Source organism: Magnolia sinica, chromosome 4 (assembly GCF_029962835.1).
Source record: "Magnolia sinica isolate HGM2019 chromosome 4, MsV1, whole genome shotgun sequence".
Lineage (NCBI taxonomy): Eukaryota > Viridiplantae > Streptophyta > Magnoliopsida > Magnoliales > Magnoliaceae > Magnolia > Magnolia sinica.
In genome coordinates, this window is record NC_080576.1 from 112664981 (window position 1) to 112686099 (window position 21119).

General features: G+C 38.2%; 2 protein-coding genes and 1 pseudogene across 2 annotated transcripts; 1 reads left to right on the plus strand and 2 right to left on the minus strand.

Annotated features, from left to right (window-relative positions):
• Positions 1-291: 291 nt before the first annotated feature.
• LOC131243873 (17.8 kDa class I heat shock protein-like) lies at positions 292-989 on the minus strand. Its single transcript, XM_058243495.1, has one exon. The coding sequence runs from the start codon at positions 918-920 to the stop codon at positions 441-443; it is 480 nt and encodes a 159-aa protein (XP_058099478.1). The 5' UTR covers positions 921-989; the 3' UTR covers positions 292-440.
• A 2184-nt stretch (positions 990-3173) lies between these two features.
• On the plus strand, positions 3174-3944 carry LOC131243874 (18.1 kDa class I heat shock protein-like; annotated as a pseudogene).
• An 8363-nt stretch (positions 3945-12307) lies between these two features.
• On the minus strand, positions 12308-20598 carry LOC131243875 (7-deoxyloganetic acid glucosyl transferase-like). The gene is made up of 2 exons (XM_058243496.1): positions 20089-20598; positions 12308-13466 (listed from the first exon to the last, which is right to left on the minus strand). The coding sequence occupies exons 1-2, from the start codon at positions 20585-20587 to the stop codon at positions 12523-12525; spliced, it is 1443 nt and encodes a 480-aa protein (XP_058099479.1). The 5' UTR covers positions 20588-20598; the 3' UTR covers positions 12308-12522.
• Positions 20599-21119: the final 521 nt, after the last annotated feature.

Genomic DNA, 21119 nt, shown 5'->3' on the forward strand with positions numbered 1-21119 from the left:
CACCAAAGCCATGTGCATATACCAATAGGGTAGGCATGATGATGTATCAATTGTGACCGTCCACTGGTCATCTGATCTTGGATGGTTCACATTTTAAGAATCAATCATCCAGTCCATCTTAACCGTCCATTCTTTTAGGGGGCTCCGGCACCCGGCAGATGTGGCCCCCATGCAACATATGAAGTCCATCCAACCCTCCCATCGAATGCGTCACCACGTATTAGGGTGTTGGTCTAGAAAGTTCAAAAGAAAAAAGAAAACAAATGAAAAACAAAAACGGCATTGAACATAAGTCCAAAGCTAATGTAAATTTATTATTAAAAGGCTGTTCTAAACGGTAGTCCGCAGAACTACCCTAAATTCTACACCCACAAGCCAACAGCATCAAAACCGCATCACAACTCACAAGCCAACGGTATCGAAACCACCCTTTTTCCTTGTCAACCAGAGATTTCAATGGATTTCACATCGGGCTTCTTCACCTCCTCTTTCGGAACCGTTACAGTCAGCACCCCGTTCTCCATTGCTGCCTTCACTCCCTCCACCTTCGCATTCTCCGGCAACCTGAATCGCCTCAGGAACTTGCCACTTGTCCTCTCGACGCGATGCCACTTGTCATTCTTCTCTTCCTTTTCTTTGCTCCTCTCGCCGCTGATCTGTAGCACTCTACCTTCTTCAACATTCACCTTCACCTCCTCCTTTTTAAGGCCCGGCAAATCCGCTTTGAAGACGTGGGCTTCGGGTGTCTCCTTCCAATCAATCTGCGTGTTTGCAAACTGGGATGTTTCTCTCGCGAAATCGGAGCGAGATGGGAAGAGAGAGTTATTGAAGGAGAAGCCTTCAAATGGGTCCCATACGTCGAGGGAGACGGGATCGAAGACGTTGCTTCTTCGGCCAAAGATGCTGGGGATGATCGACATCTTGATGATTGCGCAGTTAGTAGGATGGGATTTTTAATTTCTTGATTTTATGAGCGTTTGGAAAATTGGTAATTAGCGCTTGGGAATTTGTACCGATGGCTGGTTGGGGAGGGAAGGGATTAGGTTATGTATTTATAAGGCGAGTAATGAAAAAGTGTCCAGAGAAAAGGAGATGGGTCTTGAAATTTCTAGAGGAATTTCGACTTCTCTCTTATTCTCTGGAAAGTTGTATTTGTACGTAAGAGACGGGTGCAACACTCTGCGGGACCACTCATGATGTGTGCACACCATCTACTCCATCTTTCAATTTCAGCCTCTCATTTCACCAACACTACTAAATTCTGTAAATTTACCATTTGAGGCCCACCTGAATTTTAGATCAGGGTAATGGTGTGGTTGGAGTCACCTGATGAACGGGTTGGATGCAATACAGACAACACCATACTCCATGGGAAGGTTTCCGTAGTGGGCGTCCCATCCCCCTGTTCCCTGTCATGCGGCCCACCTGATTTCGGACATGGATGATGACAACACCGGAAATATCTCATATTGGAAGATTACAGATATCAATATAAAGATTTCAAATATGGATGGGCTAGATATCTGGACCAACTCAGCACGCGGGACTACTGTTAAAAAGTGGCTAATCCAAGGTGCATATATATATTTCATGGAACATGTTAGCCAGGTGTAACACACCAAAAAATCAGCCTAATATATGTGTCAGTGCCTCACAATTTTACATTTTTCCTACTACTGTGGCTCGCATGACTTTTTAATCGTATTTGTATTTTAAATATACTCTGAAATTGATTATTTCCACTTGATGGACGGAGTGATTTTATATATAAAAGCATGGTGGAACTCGTAGAGCTTAGGCGTTTGACGGGCTGCTGATTCAACCGGGAAAGTGCAGGGGCTCCGATTGGCCACCGTGATGTATGATTCCATCCACACCGTTAACCTATTTTCCGTATCATTTCAGGTTAAATGTATAAAACTGAGGCAGATCCAAAACACAGGTGGACCACATAATGGGGATTAAACTTTTATCATTGAAAATTTCTTAGAGGCTATAGAAGTTTTGGATATATATATATATATATAAAACTTTATTAACAGTTTGGATGGAAAATAAACATCACCGGGTCCCTAGGAATGTTTCAACCGTGAGCATCATTATCATCTTTGCTTCCTGTGGTTTGGTACACTTGAGCCTTGGATCTGCTGCTTCCTGTGTATTGGTACACTTGAGCCTTGGATCTGCCTCACTTTTGATGCTCTTCCATAAAATGCCGCGGAGAAATGGAAGGATGGCGTGGATAAATCCCATACAACATGGTGACCACACAGAGACCCTGCCCGTCTCCAGCTGGAGACGGGCGGGGTTGGACGCAATCGGCGTTCGGTTGTATGAACGATTCTGGTCCCAAAATATGATTTTTATTTTTTTATTTTTAAATTTACACGCACGAGTGGGCTATCCAAGGGACTCACAGCCTGCTACCCATGCTTGGGATCCATTACGCTAATCAGATGGGCCCTATTTGTTAGATTCCTTGGTATAAAAAGTTCAGTAAACCAGTGGGCCCCACATTGAAAGGGAATATCTGTGGATTTTATTTGGCCGTTCGTTTTGTATATTAATTTCCAATACAACGAGGGGGATTGGCCTGATTTATGGTTGAAGGAACTTTGACGATGGGCCCGGTTTTCCATGCGGCTTGGATCTTTAAGTACGTCTGGGCTAGGGCGCATTCAACATTCACGTTTGGTAAAAGATGAGGAATGGTGTGGATTGCTAGAAAATGGTCAAAACACCTTTTCAAGTTAGATCCGGATGATAGTTCATAACCATTTAAAAAAATGGTGGTGTCTCTTCAACCACACGCATGGAAAAGTTATACAACAATCTGGACCGTCCAAAACTTATTTAATGCTACGGCAAGATCAAAATATAACAATTAGAAGGCGATTCTAACGAACTGATTTCCACGTTTTGTAATTTAGACTATTTTATTTCAACCATTCATTTATACCCATCAATTTGATGGTTACGATTGTTCTTAATCGTACAATTAGAATTATACACGCCATCCTCGAAGTTCCACAAAATGTGGATGGTCTGGATTGTCGTAAGCGCAACGCCAGAGGAATGAGGAGGTTGGGATTCGTAACACGGTTGTTAACAGTTACAAGCGTCTTTCCTTCTCCCGATGCTTCAGGACTCATCTCTTTTCTCTGGACCCTTCCTCTCCTCTCTCTATAAATGCCCAATTCCTTTCCCTTTCGAACCATCCGAAGAAATTTCCAAAAGCAATCTCTCAAATCTCTCAAACGCCCAGTAAACCAAAGAAATCCGTCTGCAAATCTCATTACATAAACTCCCGAACATCAAGATGTCGATCATCCCGAGCACCTTTGGCCGAAGAGCCAACGCCTACGATCCCTTCTCCCTCGAGGTATGGGACCCATTTCAAGGTTTCCCCTTCAACTCCTCTCTCTTCCCGTCTCGCTCCGATTTCGGCAGAGAAACTTCTCAATTCGCAAACACGCAGATAGATTGGAAGGAGACTCCGAAGCTCACGTCTTCAAAGCTGATCTGCCTGGCCTCAGGAAGGAGGAAGTGAAGGTGGAGGTTGAAGAAGGGAGAGTGCTCCAGATCAGTGGCGAGAGGAGCAAAGAAAAGGAAGATCAGAACGACATGTGGCACCGTGTTGAGAGATCAAGTGGAAAGTTCGTGAGGCGATTCAGGTTGCCGGAGAACGCGAAGGCGGAGGGAGTGAAGGCAGCAATGGAGCATGGAGTCCTGACTGTAACAGTTCCGAAAGAGGTGGTGAAGAAGCCCGATGTGAAATCCATTGAAATCTCTGGTTAATAAAGAACAAGGGCAGGGTTGTAAATAATCTGTAGTCTGCGGGTATTTTCGGTCTTTGACTTTTGGTGTTGTTGTATTGTTGCTTTAGAATCGAGTGTGGTTCTGCGGACTACCTTTAAATAATAAATATACATTTAGTTTTTTGGCCCTGGCTTCCTTAAGAGGTGAAGAAATCCGATCTCAGATCCATTGAAATCTCTTAGGGCCTGTTTGGCCCACCTGTATTTCGTGGGATTAATGCACGCGTAAGGTAATGTACGTGAACTGAGTTTATCCCATGTTTTCTAATGTTATATTGAAATATATTTATTATAATAATAATAATAATAATAATAATAAATCTTAGAATTTACTTTCAAATTTCGTTTGGATTGAATATGTATGCAGCAAAATTCACCATCCATGGACATACGTTTTTTTGAAAATATCATGAGCCATGACCTAACCTTCCTTAGTGTGTTGATGTCAACAAGTATTTTGGACCCCACTGTTATGTATGTGTTACATCCGCGACTTCTATACTTTTTTCAATATAATTTTGTGGCATGGGCCGTTAAAATTGAGATAAATCCAAAGTTTACATGTGGACCACACCATAAAGCAACCACCATTGAAACCGTTGGATGGTCTACTGCAATGTTTATTTGCCATCCAACATATTCATGCGTTTAGATAAAACTGGATGAAGGAAAAACACAAATATCATATTAATCCAAAACTTATGGTTACCCATGGAGATTTCAATGATATGTGTTAATTCTCCATCGCTTTACTTTCTATTGTGTGGTCCATTTGCACTTTAGAACTGCCTAATTTTGAGCCTATTACTATATGATCTTGGAGAACGGATGGATATATAGTATGGATATATCCCATACAACATGTTGGGACCCACAAAACTTGCTGATGTGGATCCCACACCTATTTTGAAAAATGGATGGATGGTTTGGATATATCCCATACAATATGGTCGGACCCACAAAACTTGCTGATGTGGATCATTGAGTACCGGATGGACTCCAGGCTTGGTATGTTTGGAATTTCGTATAGATTTGGAAAGCCCCTCAAATTTGAGAGATTTCTCATTACCCATTTCAATACAAGGCTCATTTTTTAAGGTGTACAAAGTTAACTTCAATCCCATCTCACACTCCTTTCAAACATGTTATCTCAAATTTCAAATGAATTAGTAATGTAATCCCATCTAATACAGATTAATACTACTGTCCAATTAAGCGTTGATTGAAGAAGGCGAAGGACACAGTGATAAATGGTCTATGGAATGGGGAATGTCTTGTCGTGTGTTTGCTTTTGTAGCTGTGTTGTGTAGGCTTACTTAGTTCTCTGGAATACCTTTCCTCTCAAAGAGTATATATACACGTGTATTTTCGGACATCCTTTGTTTAATGCAATGCTTTTTCATTATATATATATATATATATATATATATATATATATATATATATATATATAGGGAAAAGGTACTATGCGCTCGAGTCCGTCCCATGAGGTCGAGCTGTGTGGGCCCCACCGTGATGTGTTTCGAACATCTATCCCATTAGTCAGATGCACCATTCCATCGTGGACTTAGGTCTCAAAAATCAAGTCAATCTGTGACTTGTGTGGGCCACACCACATACAGAAGTGGGGAGGGGCCGTGCACCATTAAAATATTCATAATCATTTTTTGGGCCCACCGAGGTGGTTTTCAAATCCAGCCCATCCATTATGTGTGTCCCACTTGCATGAGGGTTCAGACCAAGTTTCAGCAGCATTCAAAACTCAGGTGGGTCCCCTCAAGTGCTTTTATATATTTTAATGGTGTCTTCACATGATTTTAGATAGTATGACCCACCTGAGTTCCGTATACGGATGATTTTTTGGATATCACATAATTTAGAGGGGACCCATCAAATGCACGGTGTTGATGGTCGACATGCATCACGGTGGGGCCCACACAGCTCGACCTCACGGGAGCTTACCGTGAGGTCGAGCGCATAGTGTGTGTATATATATAGGGAAAAGGTGCCATGCGCTCGACCTCACGAGTCCGTCCCATGAGGTCGAGCTGTATGGGCCCCACCGTGATGCATTTCGAAAATCTACCCCATCAGTCAGATGCACCATTCCATCGTGGGCCTAGGTCTCAAAAATCAAGTCAATCCGTGACTTTTGTGGGCCACACCACATACAGAAGTGGGTAGGGGCCGTGCACCATTAAAACATTCATAATCATTTTTTGGGCTCACAAAGATGTGGTTTGCAAATCCAGCCCATCCATTATGTGTGTCCCACTTGGATGAGGGTTCCGAACAAGTTTCAGCAGCATTCAAAACTCAGGTGGGCCCCACCAAGTGCTTTTATATGTTTTAACGGTGTCTTTACATGATTTTAGATGGTATGACCCACCTGAGTTCCGTATACGGCTGATTTTTGGGATATCCCATAATTTAGAGGGGACCCATCAAATGCATGGTGTTGATGGTCGACACGCATCTCGGAGGCAAATACATTTATCCAAACAGCCCTTATAACCCGTCTCTTTACGACTTAAGGACTTTATTGCATCCAAACGACCCCTCACTGTAGCAAAAAAGTAGAGTACTACGTACCATAAACTAAATGAAGTTCTAAAACCCTCTCGAAGCTTCAAGCAGAGTGTAAGGCATGAGCAAAGACCCAACCAAGTGCCATACTTGCACATGTACCATGTGCATGTGTGAGTGAGTGTACATGAGCTGTCTTGCATCCGGCAACTCTTTTGGCCATCAGCTTGTTATGTAGATTGTGTCCGTAGCACCCACCTTGGCACAGTGGGGCCAGAGACAATGGTCTGGATCATTTGACCTTCGGCATCATTTTAAATCTTGCAGGTGAAAGAAGAAACAGGATAAAAAGCCATTTTTCATATTAAAAGGTACTATACACGCTATAACACAGTAATTAATATACATTTATAATATCCGAGGTCCACCATAATGTATATAATACATCCAATCTATCCATCATCTACCTCCCTTGATGCTCTACCGTGCCACAAAAAAAAAAATAGGTTGTCCATTATCAAATGGACCACATGAGGGAATGATGGGATGTCCACTATTAAAAACTTATATTTGCATTTGGGGTCCACTGTGATGGGTGGAAGACATCCAATCTATCTAGTGTGTGCATGCTTTAATGCTCTCTTAGGACTTCAAGAAAAAATTAAGTTAACCTTAAGAAAAAATCAAGTCTTTCTTATATGATTTGCAGATTTTGCAAGGTTCATCGCCCGTGCTCTCTAATATGAATACCTACTTTATTCATTGTAAACACTTTACTGGCTAGCCAAACACACAATCCACTTACTTGTAAACATATTACCATTTAAAAGCCAAACGAAATAACATGTAAACCGATTACACCTGAAAGTTATTTCAGGTGTAATGTGTAATGTGTTTACAACTAAAAAAATTGAAGGCATCCAAACAACCCCTAAGTAACTCCTTTCCTTTCATTATTGTCCATTAACTCCTCATTTCATCAATTTTTAGTGGCTGAGTAGATCAACCAATCGAAGAGATTTCTTTAGGAATCAATGATGAATGGTGGGTCCCATATGATGGATGGTATAGATCATTAATAGGACCTTTTCTACCATAATAATAAATATGGACCACCCATTTCCTATAGAATAATTAGATGGTTACATTTCGTGACATATCAAAGTAAATTATTTGAGAGATGGACGGTTGAAGGTGATCCCATCTCATAAATGGCCTATATTAGCTACCGGACCTTCTCTGTGTAATTAATATGGACAACTAATTTTTCTTAATGATGTGGTTGTTAGGGTTCACTTGGGACCTTACAAATGTTGGTAAACAGAAAATGAAATTGGAGGCAAATGAATTGGGTTTACTTGATTGTGTTAGTACTGGAGTAAAAGAAATGCATTTGAGATTTAAATATTCTATTAATATTTGATGTGAGTAAACAGGAGAGAAATGTATTGAACATTTTCAATATATTCACAAGAACATATATGATATCCCAAATTAGTGTATATATATGATATTTCAAAAATTAATTATAATAAGCCTAAATAAATATATACTTTAGTAAAACAAAAAAAAAAAAAAAAAAAAAAAAGAGGAAAATTTGAGCATCGGGTGGGCCACAATCATAAGGATCACAAAATGTTAACACTTTGGATTATTTTTTGTCACTAGTAATATGTGCAGGCATGCCAGAATTGGTAAAGCAACTTAATACAAATCAATTAACTTCGGCCCCAAGCATCAAAATAAGTGGATACATTCAATATGAACGTAGATGAATAGATTCTGAGAAAATCAATTGCTTGCTCAGTCACTTGCAAACTTTTATTACAATCTGGCAATAATCGAAGGGTGGGGTTCTTCCTCCGAAAATGGGTTACTTTATGCCTTCCATAAGAAAATACTTTCAGAATACCATTGCAATGAAACAAAGGTAAAAATCACACATGATCACTTGAAACAACTGAAAGAATGCATCTCTTGAAAGAACCATGTGATATTGGATAGAAAACAAATCTAACGTATGAGCGTAGATTTGGATTACAACTAGGGAATATATCTAAGAATTACTTCTACTTGATTACCGCTACTCCTAGGACAAGCTGAAATAAAGTAAATCGATATATTTGATTGGTTGTTTATTATTGTTAGGATTACGTGTTTTTTGATATATCTTACTCTATTGAATTCCTTTGCTATTTATAGAGTTTTGTTACAACTTATTCTTCAAAATCCTTCTTCCATTATGACAACGATGACAGTGGTAAACAAACATTTATCTAGATCCTTCATTTTTTACATTTATCTTTTGCGAATGTTTCTCTTATGTCACCCACGCTTTGCTTCTCTCGGTTGCCTTTTGTACCTCAAATTGCTTGATTGTGTTTCTTTTTTTGTTCGTTAGACTTTTGAGTGACTCAACCACATCACTCCGTCGACCATCTACTGACGTGTAAAATTGAACTTACACCAGCTATGATTCCATAAAAAGTGCTTTAAGTATCTTAAAGATCTTTTCATCAATCTCTTATTTCTCATACAATGCCATATGTTGCTCTCTAATTGGCTTTTTTCAGAATAGCCAGATATAGGGTACGATACAAACAAGCAACTTGTCAACTTTTTTAACCGCCCATTTTGATGGCGAACCTTTGGACATGGATTATTTTATTATTATGATTTTAGTATTGTAATCGATAATTAGATTGTCTTGTAGTGTCATTAGTGTGTCATATCTATGATGGACATGTACATGGTGACACTTTTGTTTACTGGTGCGACTCTCTAATGGAACTTGATAATGCCTAAATATTGTATAAGTATCATCTTAATTGCACTAGTTTCGGTTGCATTTAAAGCACTAAATTAATATAAAAGATATGTTTTTCTATATACGATGTGATTTTGGATATAAAGATGAATATGTGCTTAAGAATGAATATTTAAAGCTCAAAAAGAGATCATGTTCGAAGGCGATGAAGAATTAAAGATTTGGAAGACAATATTGAAGATTTTAAGTGTCAAAGATCCAAGAAAATGAAATATCAAGGAGAGAAACAAGTCCGAAAAATAACACAATCCAATAACAAAAATAATAGATTGTTCGGTCTCACCCGATTTTGGTTCAGTCTCAGCGAAGGTGTTAAAAACAGTTCAGTGAGAAATAATGATGTTCAGACTTAATTCGACTCGATTGTTAGATGCGGCCGAAGTAATGTGCAGTGCCACTGATGGAGAGTTCGAGGCGACCTAAAGAAGATAGAGACTTCGGATAGAATTCGATGAAATTCGGCTGCAATCAAAGGAATCTTTGGCTAGACTCAGTGTGACTGAAGGCGATCATTGGTGCGATCATATTGTAAAAAAAAAGTACAGAAATTTAAAGTCGGTCTAAAGTCAATACATATTTTTCTATTTAAAGAGGTGTTTTAGGCTATTCCATATACACATTAGGGCTTGGGAGAGAGACCAATGGATTGCAAAGCTTTGAGGGAGCCATCATTCCTTTTCAATCATTTGATTCTAGTTTGTCTTTTAGGTTTTTCTTTTGTTTTTGTTGTAGGATTTTAACTATGTAGGTTAATCTCTTAGCTAAGGCTAAGGGATAATGCTTGTAGTTAATTAACATATTTTGTTGACAATGGTTTAAATGATGATAATAAATTAAATTAATTTAAATTTTACTTTAAAGCATTTGAGTTGTTTATTTACATATTTGTTATGAACTATGGCTACAATGAATGCTTTGATTTAACAATTGCTTAGCTTGATTAGAAAGAAATCAATCTGTATAATTGATTGTTCTATTATCGCCTCTAGTTACACTAGATGCTCTTGATTCCCTGCAATTGAGATCCAAATGCTTCATGAGAGAATTATTTAATTGAATCATGTTTTTATTGGTATTAATGACTGGTTTAATAGAATTATTCTCTTATTGAATAGGATAGAATTCCAATTTCAAATAAGTTATAATAGTTGAATAAATGAATTAGATATTGTGATTGTTATGAGTAAATTTCTAGATCCTTAGTATTATATTATTTATTTCAAAATCATTTTCTAATTCGCTGGATTAAAAACTCAGACGACCATTTGCCTTTAGATTAGTCGGGTATCCCATTTCTTGAGGATTCGACCTCAATTTCACTGAGTTATTACTGCATCGCAGCCCTGCACTTAGGGTTGTTAACCCTTATGTTCGATCAGAATTTAAAAAGGCATGTCACCCCATTTACTTCCAAATCCTCTCTTAGAGAGAGGATTTATTTACCAGCCCATTTACTCTCATTTCATTTTATTCTCATGCATTTTCTCCCATCCGAACACAATTCTAGGGTCATTCCATTAGAAGAGGATTGCGTTCCGCCTCATTTGGGTGCATTAAATGCTTTATTCATTCGAACAAAGGCTTTATGGGGCCCACATATGTGTGTGTGTGTGTGTGTGTGTGTGAATTAAGCAAATACAAGAAAGAATTTAAAGAAAAAAAAAATTGTTAAACTCATCGTTTGTTTGGCAACATGGATTTAGTGATAATTAGTGGTGGTTGGGAAAATTGATCGTATTTAATATAAATATATGAAGATGATAAATGGACCAATTCATCTATTTTGAAATTAATAGGAGGAAGCGTGATATCAAGTCAAATATTATTGATTATCCCCGTTGATCTCATGTATGAAAATGACACCAAATTGACTTTAAGAAATGATGAGCCCCACTGTGATATTTAATTAAAATTCACTTCAAATGTAGGGCGCGTCACTCCATTTTATTTATAGTACTAAAAATTGGCTTAATTTGTGATTTAGGTAGGCTATACAAAAACAAACAATTAGAAAATAGATGCCTATCTTTATTTTATTTTCTTTTCTTTTTTAAAAATGAGTCATCCTTACAATTATAACTATATGAAATTCATTTCAACTATTAGATACAAAGTTAAAATTTAAACTTTGATACAACAATTCTCATCAATCTGTAATTCAAGTGTGCCACACAATTGAAAATATCTTAGACGGTGAACATTGCCCCTTATATTGTTTCTAATCCTATGATTCACCAGCATTGATCCAAATCATTTTTGGGCTCTATGGGAAAATGGAGTAACGCACCTGGCAGGGTGGATTTCACATGAACATGGGCTCCAGGTGGATTTCACTTAAACATGGACTACCTATTAGTCTTCGAATCAGGGGTTATTTTCGGACCATAAAGCCCAATGGTGGACCTGGTCAAATAAAAGTAGTTAAATGGACTTTTATTTGGTAGCCATAAGAGTAGTTAAATGGACTTTTGTTTGGTAGCCATCAACTTCGATTATTTCCTCTCATGATATATTCCAGCGAAACTCCATCCCAACACACGTGAAAGTGACAGAGCCAAAGAATGGACAGAATAGTCGTAGGTGTATACAGCAATCAGCACCGATTATCTAATAAATCATAAAGTAGATGGCTACCAGATCTCAATCAACACCATACGATAAGCAACCGCTAACCAATTATATTCGATTGAAGAAGTGTCATGATCTGATTGTTACAATTTTTTCAATAGGACAGTCCTTAACCATGTATAAATGTGTGGTTGTGGCGCGCACCACTTGTAAACTAGTGGGTAGTTGCTGCCACCTTATAGTGTCACTTTCCTGCAACTATATGTTAGATCACCACCCAGATAGTTAGTACTTGGAGCAGTGGGGCCCGCTATGATATATGCATTTTATATCCAAGCCGTCAATCCCTTTCTCCAGCTCATTTCAGGGCACAAGCCCAAGAATGAAGAGAATAGGAAGCTCAATTGGAGCGCACTACAAGTCCATGGGAAACAATGGGATAATAATACCACTGTTGAAACCTTCTTAGGGCCCACCATAATGTTTATTTTCTATCTATACCTGTTGATAAGGTCACATAGACTTGGATGAAGGTAAAACACAAATATCAGCTTGATCCAATACTTCTATAGCCCCTGATAAGTTTTTAATAGGGGGCGTTCAATAGCCACTGTTTCCTGTGGTGTTTCCGTTTGAGCTTTTGAACTCCTTTAATTTTTGGATCATGCTACAAAATGATCAGGGAAAACGGATAGACGACTTGGATAAAACACATACATCACGGTGGGCCTCACTTCGCCCAACACCACCTAGGGGTCACAACTCAATTCACTTTCTACTTTCCTACATTAATCGTATAAACCGTTGGCTCATCGATCTAATGTCCTCAGCCAATTTCTCAAAATTCATATAAGATGACCCACCTTGGCTTACACTTCTCTTGGCCAGATTCGCGATCCTAGCTGTAGATCTGACTAGCTCTTCCCTCTTCCCTTCCATCAACTCTTTGATCATCATCTCAACCGTCCTTCTATCACACCTATCTTTCATGTCTAAACCGACCTTCCATACCTCCCCAACGTACCTGCTATTTATCTGTTGATCCACAAAGAAGGGCCAGCAGATCATCGGTACTCCCGCACATACACTCTCCAATGTAGAATTCCATCCGCTATGAGTCAAGAACCCACCAATAGCCGAGTGGGCCAGCACGTCCTCTTGTGGGGCCCACCCTACAAAGCACCCTCTCTCATCCGCTGCTTCCCTCAACTCGGACGGGATCTGACCCTCGTCTCCTCTTCCATCAACGAGGTCCGGGCGTATGACCCACAAGAACCGTGTATGACTGTTGACTAAGCCGTGCCAAAATTCCAGCAACTCATCGCGAGTAATGACCGTGAAACTGCCGAAGCTAACGTAGAGGACAGATTTGTTTGGCTGAGAATCGAGCCACGTCATGCAGGTTCTATCTTCTGTCCAAAGGCTTGAATTAGGCAAGGAATCGACGGACTCGGTGAGTCGGTACTTGAGGTGAGCGTGGAGGGGTCCGATGGCATATGTGGTGGGGAAGTGGGCCCGGATGTGGGAGAGGATTGGTCCTTCGAGGTCTTCGAAGGTATTTAGGATGAAACCCGAGGCTTTACTGGCGTTTTGAGTCTCGCTTAAGACGGCCTGGAGCAACCGGTCATTGAGTTGCTTGACTCGGAAGAAACTCGGTAGGTCTCGATGTCTGAGGAAGGCTTCCATACCCGGAATGCTTTTTATCGGATGGTCCATGTCGGCATCATCTAGCAACACAAACTCAGATATTAGCTTTTAAATGACTAAAATAACCTTAGGCATCGTCTCGCTTCTTTATATCTTGAGTAGATAATTTTCCATAGAAAGAGTAGTTAGAATAGAATAGAGCTTTATCTTTTTGTAGAATTATAATTATTGAATGAAAATGCATTTAAAAATAATAATTTGTAACCCATTTTAAAGATAGTAATCATAAAAGGGGTAAATTTTTAAAATTGAATTCTTACAAAAATTCATTTTCTGCTATTTTTTCATATCCGAAACACCCTCATGTTAGAATAATATTATAAGCTATGGCCCAAATGACCACACTTTTAATCTTTCAATGATGTCCATGTTTGGATTGTGAATTACGGCCATAATATAATGTAAAAGCGCTATTTACAATCTTATATATTTCAGTGATCATAATATATATATATATAAGAGACTAGTAAAAGAATTTATAATTATTATAATTTATATTGTATTGCTGTGAAAATTTCCTACCAAAACATTATAATAAGTGTATTTTTTTTTTTAATTGATTCAACATTTTAATAATACAAAAATATCATCTTTATTATTTTGTAATGCCTATCTAAACATGAGAATTATCTATTAAATTATATGTTTTTCAGCATATAAGTATTATAATTTGTAATCATTGTCATTTTATAGTACATTATATTCCACCCTAATTCACAGTTCTTCTTAACAGTCAAAAGGTGATCTCTCACGTTATGAGGAGATTTCTTTTTTAATTTAAAAACTCTTAAATTCATTAATTACAATGAACTTTCTAATAAGGTCTCCTAATTAATGGCTACTTTAATGAATTGAAAACAAATCACTTATATATATATATATATATATATATAGAGAGAGAGAGAGAGACTAGATCAAACATGGCTAATCTAAGCTCTTAATCTAACCAGAGGGTGTTGCGTGGTAAAGATCCAAACCATTGACTCAACACAGAGAAACCTAATCATTAAGTTCAGTGATACAAGTTACAGCTTGCCCAGCTCGTGCATAGGATGTCCAATTAGTGAGGAAGGTAGACCCCAAATCAAAGGTTCAGCTATAGTCTTGATCAGGCAGTACTTCCGTAGCCTAGCCCGACATGCAGCTACGTAGAAGAGCAACGGCCTGGATTGTTGGGATATGGAGTTTGAAAAAACTATTTAAATATAATAAATTTAAATTGAGAAAAAGATAAAACTTATCGGTTTATAAAAGTCGAGGCGTGATATGAGTCACTCGGCTTGAAATCGAATTTGCTCCACTTGGACAGCGTCCCAAGTGCAACAGGTTTCCAGAGCCATCGACCTCCAGGATACAACGACTATGACCCGGTCCCAGCGGTGCACTCACTGTACATGGGCTCGAACCACTTTGTAGTCTTAACCCGAACTAGAAAACACTTAAACCGTGCTTTTAATATAAAATCAACTTTTTTTTACTTTTTTTAAAAATAGATGAGTGAAAATCTATTTATAGACTTTGTGAAGACACCCTTTCACAAAGGGTTGTGACTATTGGGTTTAAACTCAAGTGATGCGACCTTTAGGCTTCAAAAGATAGAACTTTTCAAAACAAAAATTAAAAGGATATAACCTTTCAGTGAAAAGACACATCCGTAGGGCACATGCGCACCTATAACAACAGCCATGGTCCGTCCCAACGGATATTTTGAAACACTAAATTATTTTAAAATAATTTAAAATACAACAATCCCCACATGTTTCAAAATTTTTGACATTTCGGGTTAAGATGGAAGAGTTGTGCAATGGTGTCGGTGTCACCATAGACTTGAACCGACATTAGAGTAAACATGACAGGTATACAGAAATCAGGTGACACCATAGTCTTGAACCTGATTCCTTTTGATGTAAATCGCAAGTACATGCCACTCACACAACTTTTCCACTACAAGTGATTCTGCGGTTCGATGCGTTTCGGCCATACACCATTACCTAGATTTCATGAGTGCTCTAGAGAATTCACCTAGATTCTCATAGGAAGCGGCCTCCACCTCCACACCCATATAGGTGAATTCCATCAAGTGTACACAGCAATTCGGTACACCACCAAATATATGGCTATGGATTCATTAAGAGTTCAAAAACTCATCCTTCTTCATTGTTGCTCGCACTGTACACCATAGAAGGGGCTCATTTACATCAATGCAATCGTCTACCTCGTGTCTTGTTATTTACCCATTGAACCTATCTAATAGGATCTCTACTCATATAGGTTGGGTTGCCAACACTGGTAGCTCATATATTAGGCTCAGCCTCATTCCCTTCGATGTATCATTGACTAATCTTTTAGATAGTCACTTGGTCAGAGGATTTATGACCCGTAGGCCTTTTACCTCCACCCGTCTTTGCTCCGTCAGGCTTTCTTCTCATACGAGTTTGGTCATGTCTTAGTCCCATTGTGGTTAATCATCCTTTCAGATCAGCTAGGGATCATCGTATTGACAAGCTATTGCCTCACCAACTAGCTACTCATAAATGAGCCTCTGCCTAGGCTGATTCCTCCTTTCGCTCCTCAATCAAGTTTTTGGCAGTCAGTTGCAACCTCTTTAACTATTTATATCTCAAGCCAAAGCATATCGAACTCATTTCTAACATCACAGAGTCAATAATTACGACTTTATCACGCAACAGATATTGAGCATCACTTTTATTATGATAGTTGTCGTATCACCGGCTCTGAATATAACCAACTTTCTTAGTCCCGAATGTACTCTTTCTATTCAACCAACTGGTGGTAAAGACAATCAAACTTATTGTATCTGCAGTACAAAGAGGTTGGAGTAATCTGTCATATATAGACATATGACAACTAAAATAAAGTATAACTTTCATGTAATCATATTACAATATTATCATATTATTATATGTTCCCTAACACATGAAAGGTTGACTAATTTATCAGTGAGTAATTATAATTTAATACAAACAATGGATATTTGACAATTGAATATGGAGAAGAAATGTCCAAGTTCATTATCAAGTATCTTGATCGATAGATTGGAGAATGAGCTCCACATGTGCATAAGTTTGGCCATTAGATACATTTGTTAATGGTAAAACAAAACAGTTCATTATATAAACTTATAGTCTCATATAAATATCAATCTCAAATGTCCAAATCTAGCCTCTAATGAGAATACAATATAGCCTAAAAATCTCATTGATCCAAGAATCATCTTATAAATTCAAACCGCTACCAATATTCTTTCTACCATTCATTTGATGGCTACCAATTTTATCATTAAAACATGCAACATGTTTAATTAAAGACACATTGTCTCAAAGACCTACACATCAACGTAAAACATGTGCATATTGATTCATAATATTCAATATATAGTTTCTTTAGTGCAAATCTTAAATTTTATGTAAACCCATTTATCAAATACATATTGACTAAACTTCAATTTCATGCGTTAAGTGGTTTATGCATCCAAGTGCACGCCCACAATTTCAGATTTAGCATTGATAGATATATCTATGGCCCACCTGATAAACCCATTAACCAAGAGTTAAGAGAAATCTTTGGTAGGAACTATCATATGAATCAACTGGATCTAACAGGTGTTCTAGGTTGACACATGATCGGATGGAAATAATATTTCCTTCGTCTTTCTAAGCAGGAAATATTGTCTACAAAGTATTGTGAACGATGCCAAAAGTGAATGTAACTTATCTCGTAAATTAGGCATGCGTACTCGTCACTCTATCAACAACTTTATGTATAAGAGCAATAATATGAACCGTTTATAGAAAAGCAGTGATAAGTGTGTTAAACAGTTAAGTGAATATGTGCCGATGGTCCGTCTATTATTGGACCCAATATTCTATAATATCACTTTATACATAATAAAATGTAAGTTAGAATTAATATTGAATTAATACACATTCATTGCTAGTCCACTTGAGAAACTCAAGTCACCGTTTGCTTCATGGTAAATGAAACTCAAGAGAGACAAGCATTCATAGAATGTGAGTTATCAAGTACTTAATATTCATAAAAGTAATACATATGAAAGATTTAGACCTTTTATTTATTGGGCCTGCGAAAGGTAATATTTTAAAAATACACCAGCCTAATCATCCCACATGGGCCAATATAATATTTGTATGGATTTATAACTTTGGAACATTGTAGTGCATATAAGTACATAACCTTCATAATTTTAAATCTTTATAAATGAGATGTTTTCCACATATGTATAATTTCTAAGTGTCTATGTATCAAGTGTCATACATTGTCTAATGTTTCATGTTATAATAAGAAGACTATATTTTGTACATGTGACATATGGTACAAGATTCAAACATATCAATCATAAATCCACATATGATGGATCAAAGATCACAAGATATATACAATGATACAAAAGGAATAATGTGTGTTATCTATAGATACACAGTGATAAGTGAGACCATGGCTTGATAGACTTAGTCATTGATCTGATTAAGTTCAATATAGCATACTCATTTATTCCTTGTGTACACTCATTATCATAAAGGTTATTCATACCAATGGTTGGTCCACGTTATAACTTAATTTTTAGGTCACTATAAATACAAAGAAGGACCCAGTAATGAACTACTCATGTTACAAACATGTGTGCAGTATGCTTTAGTGTACAACCATGTATTCTACTGTATTTCTAAAGATTAACATCAATATAGATATTCATTCTATGTGCATCAATCACACAAAAATCAACTCCTTAACATGCACTTAATCAAAATGACATGTTATATTTGTTCTAGCACTAACAATATAGTAGGCCCCATATTTCATAATTCAGATCATGTACTCTTGTGCCACCCACCATTAGTCGCCATCAACTATCTTTCCAAAATCTCCTATTATAAAGTAGACAGTAAACCATCCACTTGCAGTCTATAAGTTAGCATGTAAGATTGTCCAATGGAAGAATATTTTGGTGACACATTATACATGGTCCGGCACATTAACTGAATAGTCTTGATCATCAAAATTGGGCCCATATTAAATTATTGTACAGGGAATATTACCCATCTACATGTGAGCAACTAGCAGACTTATGAGATAGTGACCACACCATCGACCTATCAGGCCCATTTTAGAAGATACTTTGGAAGACTGCAGTTTTAAGTTTCTTTCACATTTTTCTTTCCAAAGTTTTCTTTTTAACCATATATAGTGGTCTATAAAGAAGAATTCCTGATATGATGGGAATCCCAACACAAAATCTCATATTGAAATGCATTTTGGGTTGATCTTTATTGTACAGGGATGTTGAGATCAGTATATATTCTACTCAGTATGGTTCAACAGTTTAATTTATTTTCATGTGAAGGTTATGTCGGCTCAAGTTATGAGAAAATAAATCAGAAATATTGAGATCTAAAAAGAAAAGCTCCTTAATGTCATATCATGATTTTAAGAAAATCTACTAAATATAGGCTTTCTTATGAGTGAATAGGGCCTGACAGATTTTACATGTATGTGTGATAGAATGACATGTCTTTGGGACATAAAGATCATATGTATGTCATAGCTCTAGTACTCAAAATAGCCTTAGCCCGACCCATCTGACAACTTGAAGATCATACTTTGTGTTAACGAAGGTTACAACGAACCCGGTCAATTGTTCAGGAATCCAGGCCTCTTATATGTTTGATCATAGTCTAACTATTCTCATTTATAGATATCAATATCTAAAGTACTCTAACCATTTTCAGTCAGTGCATACGTTCACTTTTGTACATGTAGTCCAAAGAACTTACATAATAAGTATTTATAAGATTTTGACCATTGGGTGAGATATGACAATTCTAAATTATATGAGTCATGACCTACAAATCGGGTTGGTGTGGTTTCATTTTGGGATATTTCAACCAAATAGATGCAACCGTAATTCTTAAATAGTTTTTCAAACAAATTCGATTTCAAGATTGTTGAGATATGGAGTTTGAAAAACTATTTAAATACAATAAATTTAAATTGAGAAAAAAATAAAACTTATCGGTTTATAGAAGTCGAGGCATGACATGAGTCACTCGGCTTGAAATCGAATTTGCTCCCCTTGGACAACGTCCCAAGTGCAACAGGTTTCTAGAGCAATCGACCTTCAGAATACAACGACTATGACTCGGTCCCAGCGGTGCACTCACTATACACGGGCTCGAACCATTTTGTAGTCTTAACCCGAACTAGAAAACACTTAAACCGTGCTTTTAATATAAAATAAACTTTTTCTTACTTTTTTTTAAAACAAATGAGAGAAAGTCTATTTATATACTTTGTGAAGACATCCTTTCACAAAGGGTTGTGACTATTGGGTTTAAACCATGCGACCTGTAGGCTTCAAAAGACACAACTTTTCAAACAAAAATTAAAAGGATATAATCTTTCAGTAAAAAGACACATCCGTAGGGCACATGCGCACTTATAACAGCAGCCATGGTCTGTCCCAACGGATATTTTGAAACACTAAATTATTTTAAAATAATTTAAAATACAACATGGATTACTACACCGTGGGCCCCACATATCATACCAGAAAAGAATATATACGGAGCAAGAGAAAGGCTTGGGTTGAAGCCAGAAGCTCACCTTCAAATGGGAACTCTCCTCCTGCTTCAAGTGCGGGACCACAAAAAAAAGCCCAGAAACTGCACGCGCTCGCCGTACGGAAGGCAACGATCGGTATTCCAACCTCATTCGCGACGTCGATCGCGAACGATAAGATACCATCCGCTACGATGCACGTCACCGCGTCGTCAGATTCCGCCCGCCTACCGGATCCGGCCAGCATCGCCCGGAGGAGTGGCTTCGTGACCGATCTGAGCGAGTCGTAAAGGTCCATCACCAGAGCAGTCGACCGGGGATGGTCCGGCTGGAGGTCGTCCGAGATTGTACGGAATCGGATGCCGGGCCGGGCGGCGAGGAGGTCAGGATTGGAGCGGAGGAGGCGGTGGTGGGTATGGTCTGTGTTGAGGAAGGTAACTTGGATGCCAGCTAGGCATAGCATGTTGGCTAACCTGAGCATGGAGTTGATATGCCCCTGTGCTGGGAACGGGAATATTAGCACGTGCGGCGGAGCTTTATCCATGGCTAATCTGCGCCAGCTCGTGAGACGCTTTTCACCACGTATTCATCGGATATTTATGACCAATTGGAATTAGTGTGCTAGTTTACCACCGTTGTTGGGCTTTATTTCATTTCATGCTTGCATACATGCATTTGAATCCAGATCGACCAAATCGTAAGTTTGGTGTGTGGACAGAGCATGGAAATTTGAAATTGTCCGGTCAGTGTTGGTTATCAATTAGATGGTTAAAATACATTTATGAGCTCTATTGAATAAGTGAGATTAGACGGTGAAGATTGGTCTATCAGTGTGCATTTTGCGAGAGGCACTGTTCACTTGTGGATCCATGAACTTGAATGGCGGAGATGTTGTACGTGCCTGCCGTGTGTGCGGTGGAGAAGACACCACAACTTTAACTTGTTGGCCCAACTATTACAGGAGTCTAGCCTCTTTATTTCCGTGTACCACTTGGCTGGTACACAGAACCAACCAACGAGGTGGGTCGTACCCTGACCGTGGGGCCCACCTCAATATATGCACTGTATATCTAGGC

What these genes read in the sequence shown, in the direction of transcription:
- LOC131243873 (XM_058243495.1), bottom strand. Translation starts at nt 920, where the DNA reads ATGTCGATCATCCCCAGCATCTTTGGCCGAAGAAGCAACGTCTTCGAT.
- LOC131243875 (XM_058243496.1), bottom strand. Translation starts at nt 20,587, where the DNA reads ATGGATAAAGCTCCGCCGCACGTGCTAATATTCCCGTTCCCAGCACAG. An exon ending in AGGAGAGTTCCCATTTGAAG is followed by an intron (nt 13,467 to 20,088) that starts GTGAGCTTCTGG and finishes TTGTGTTGCTAG; the next exon opens with ATGATGCCGACATGGACCAT.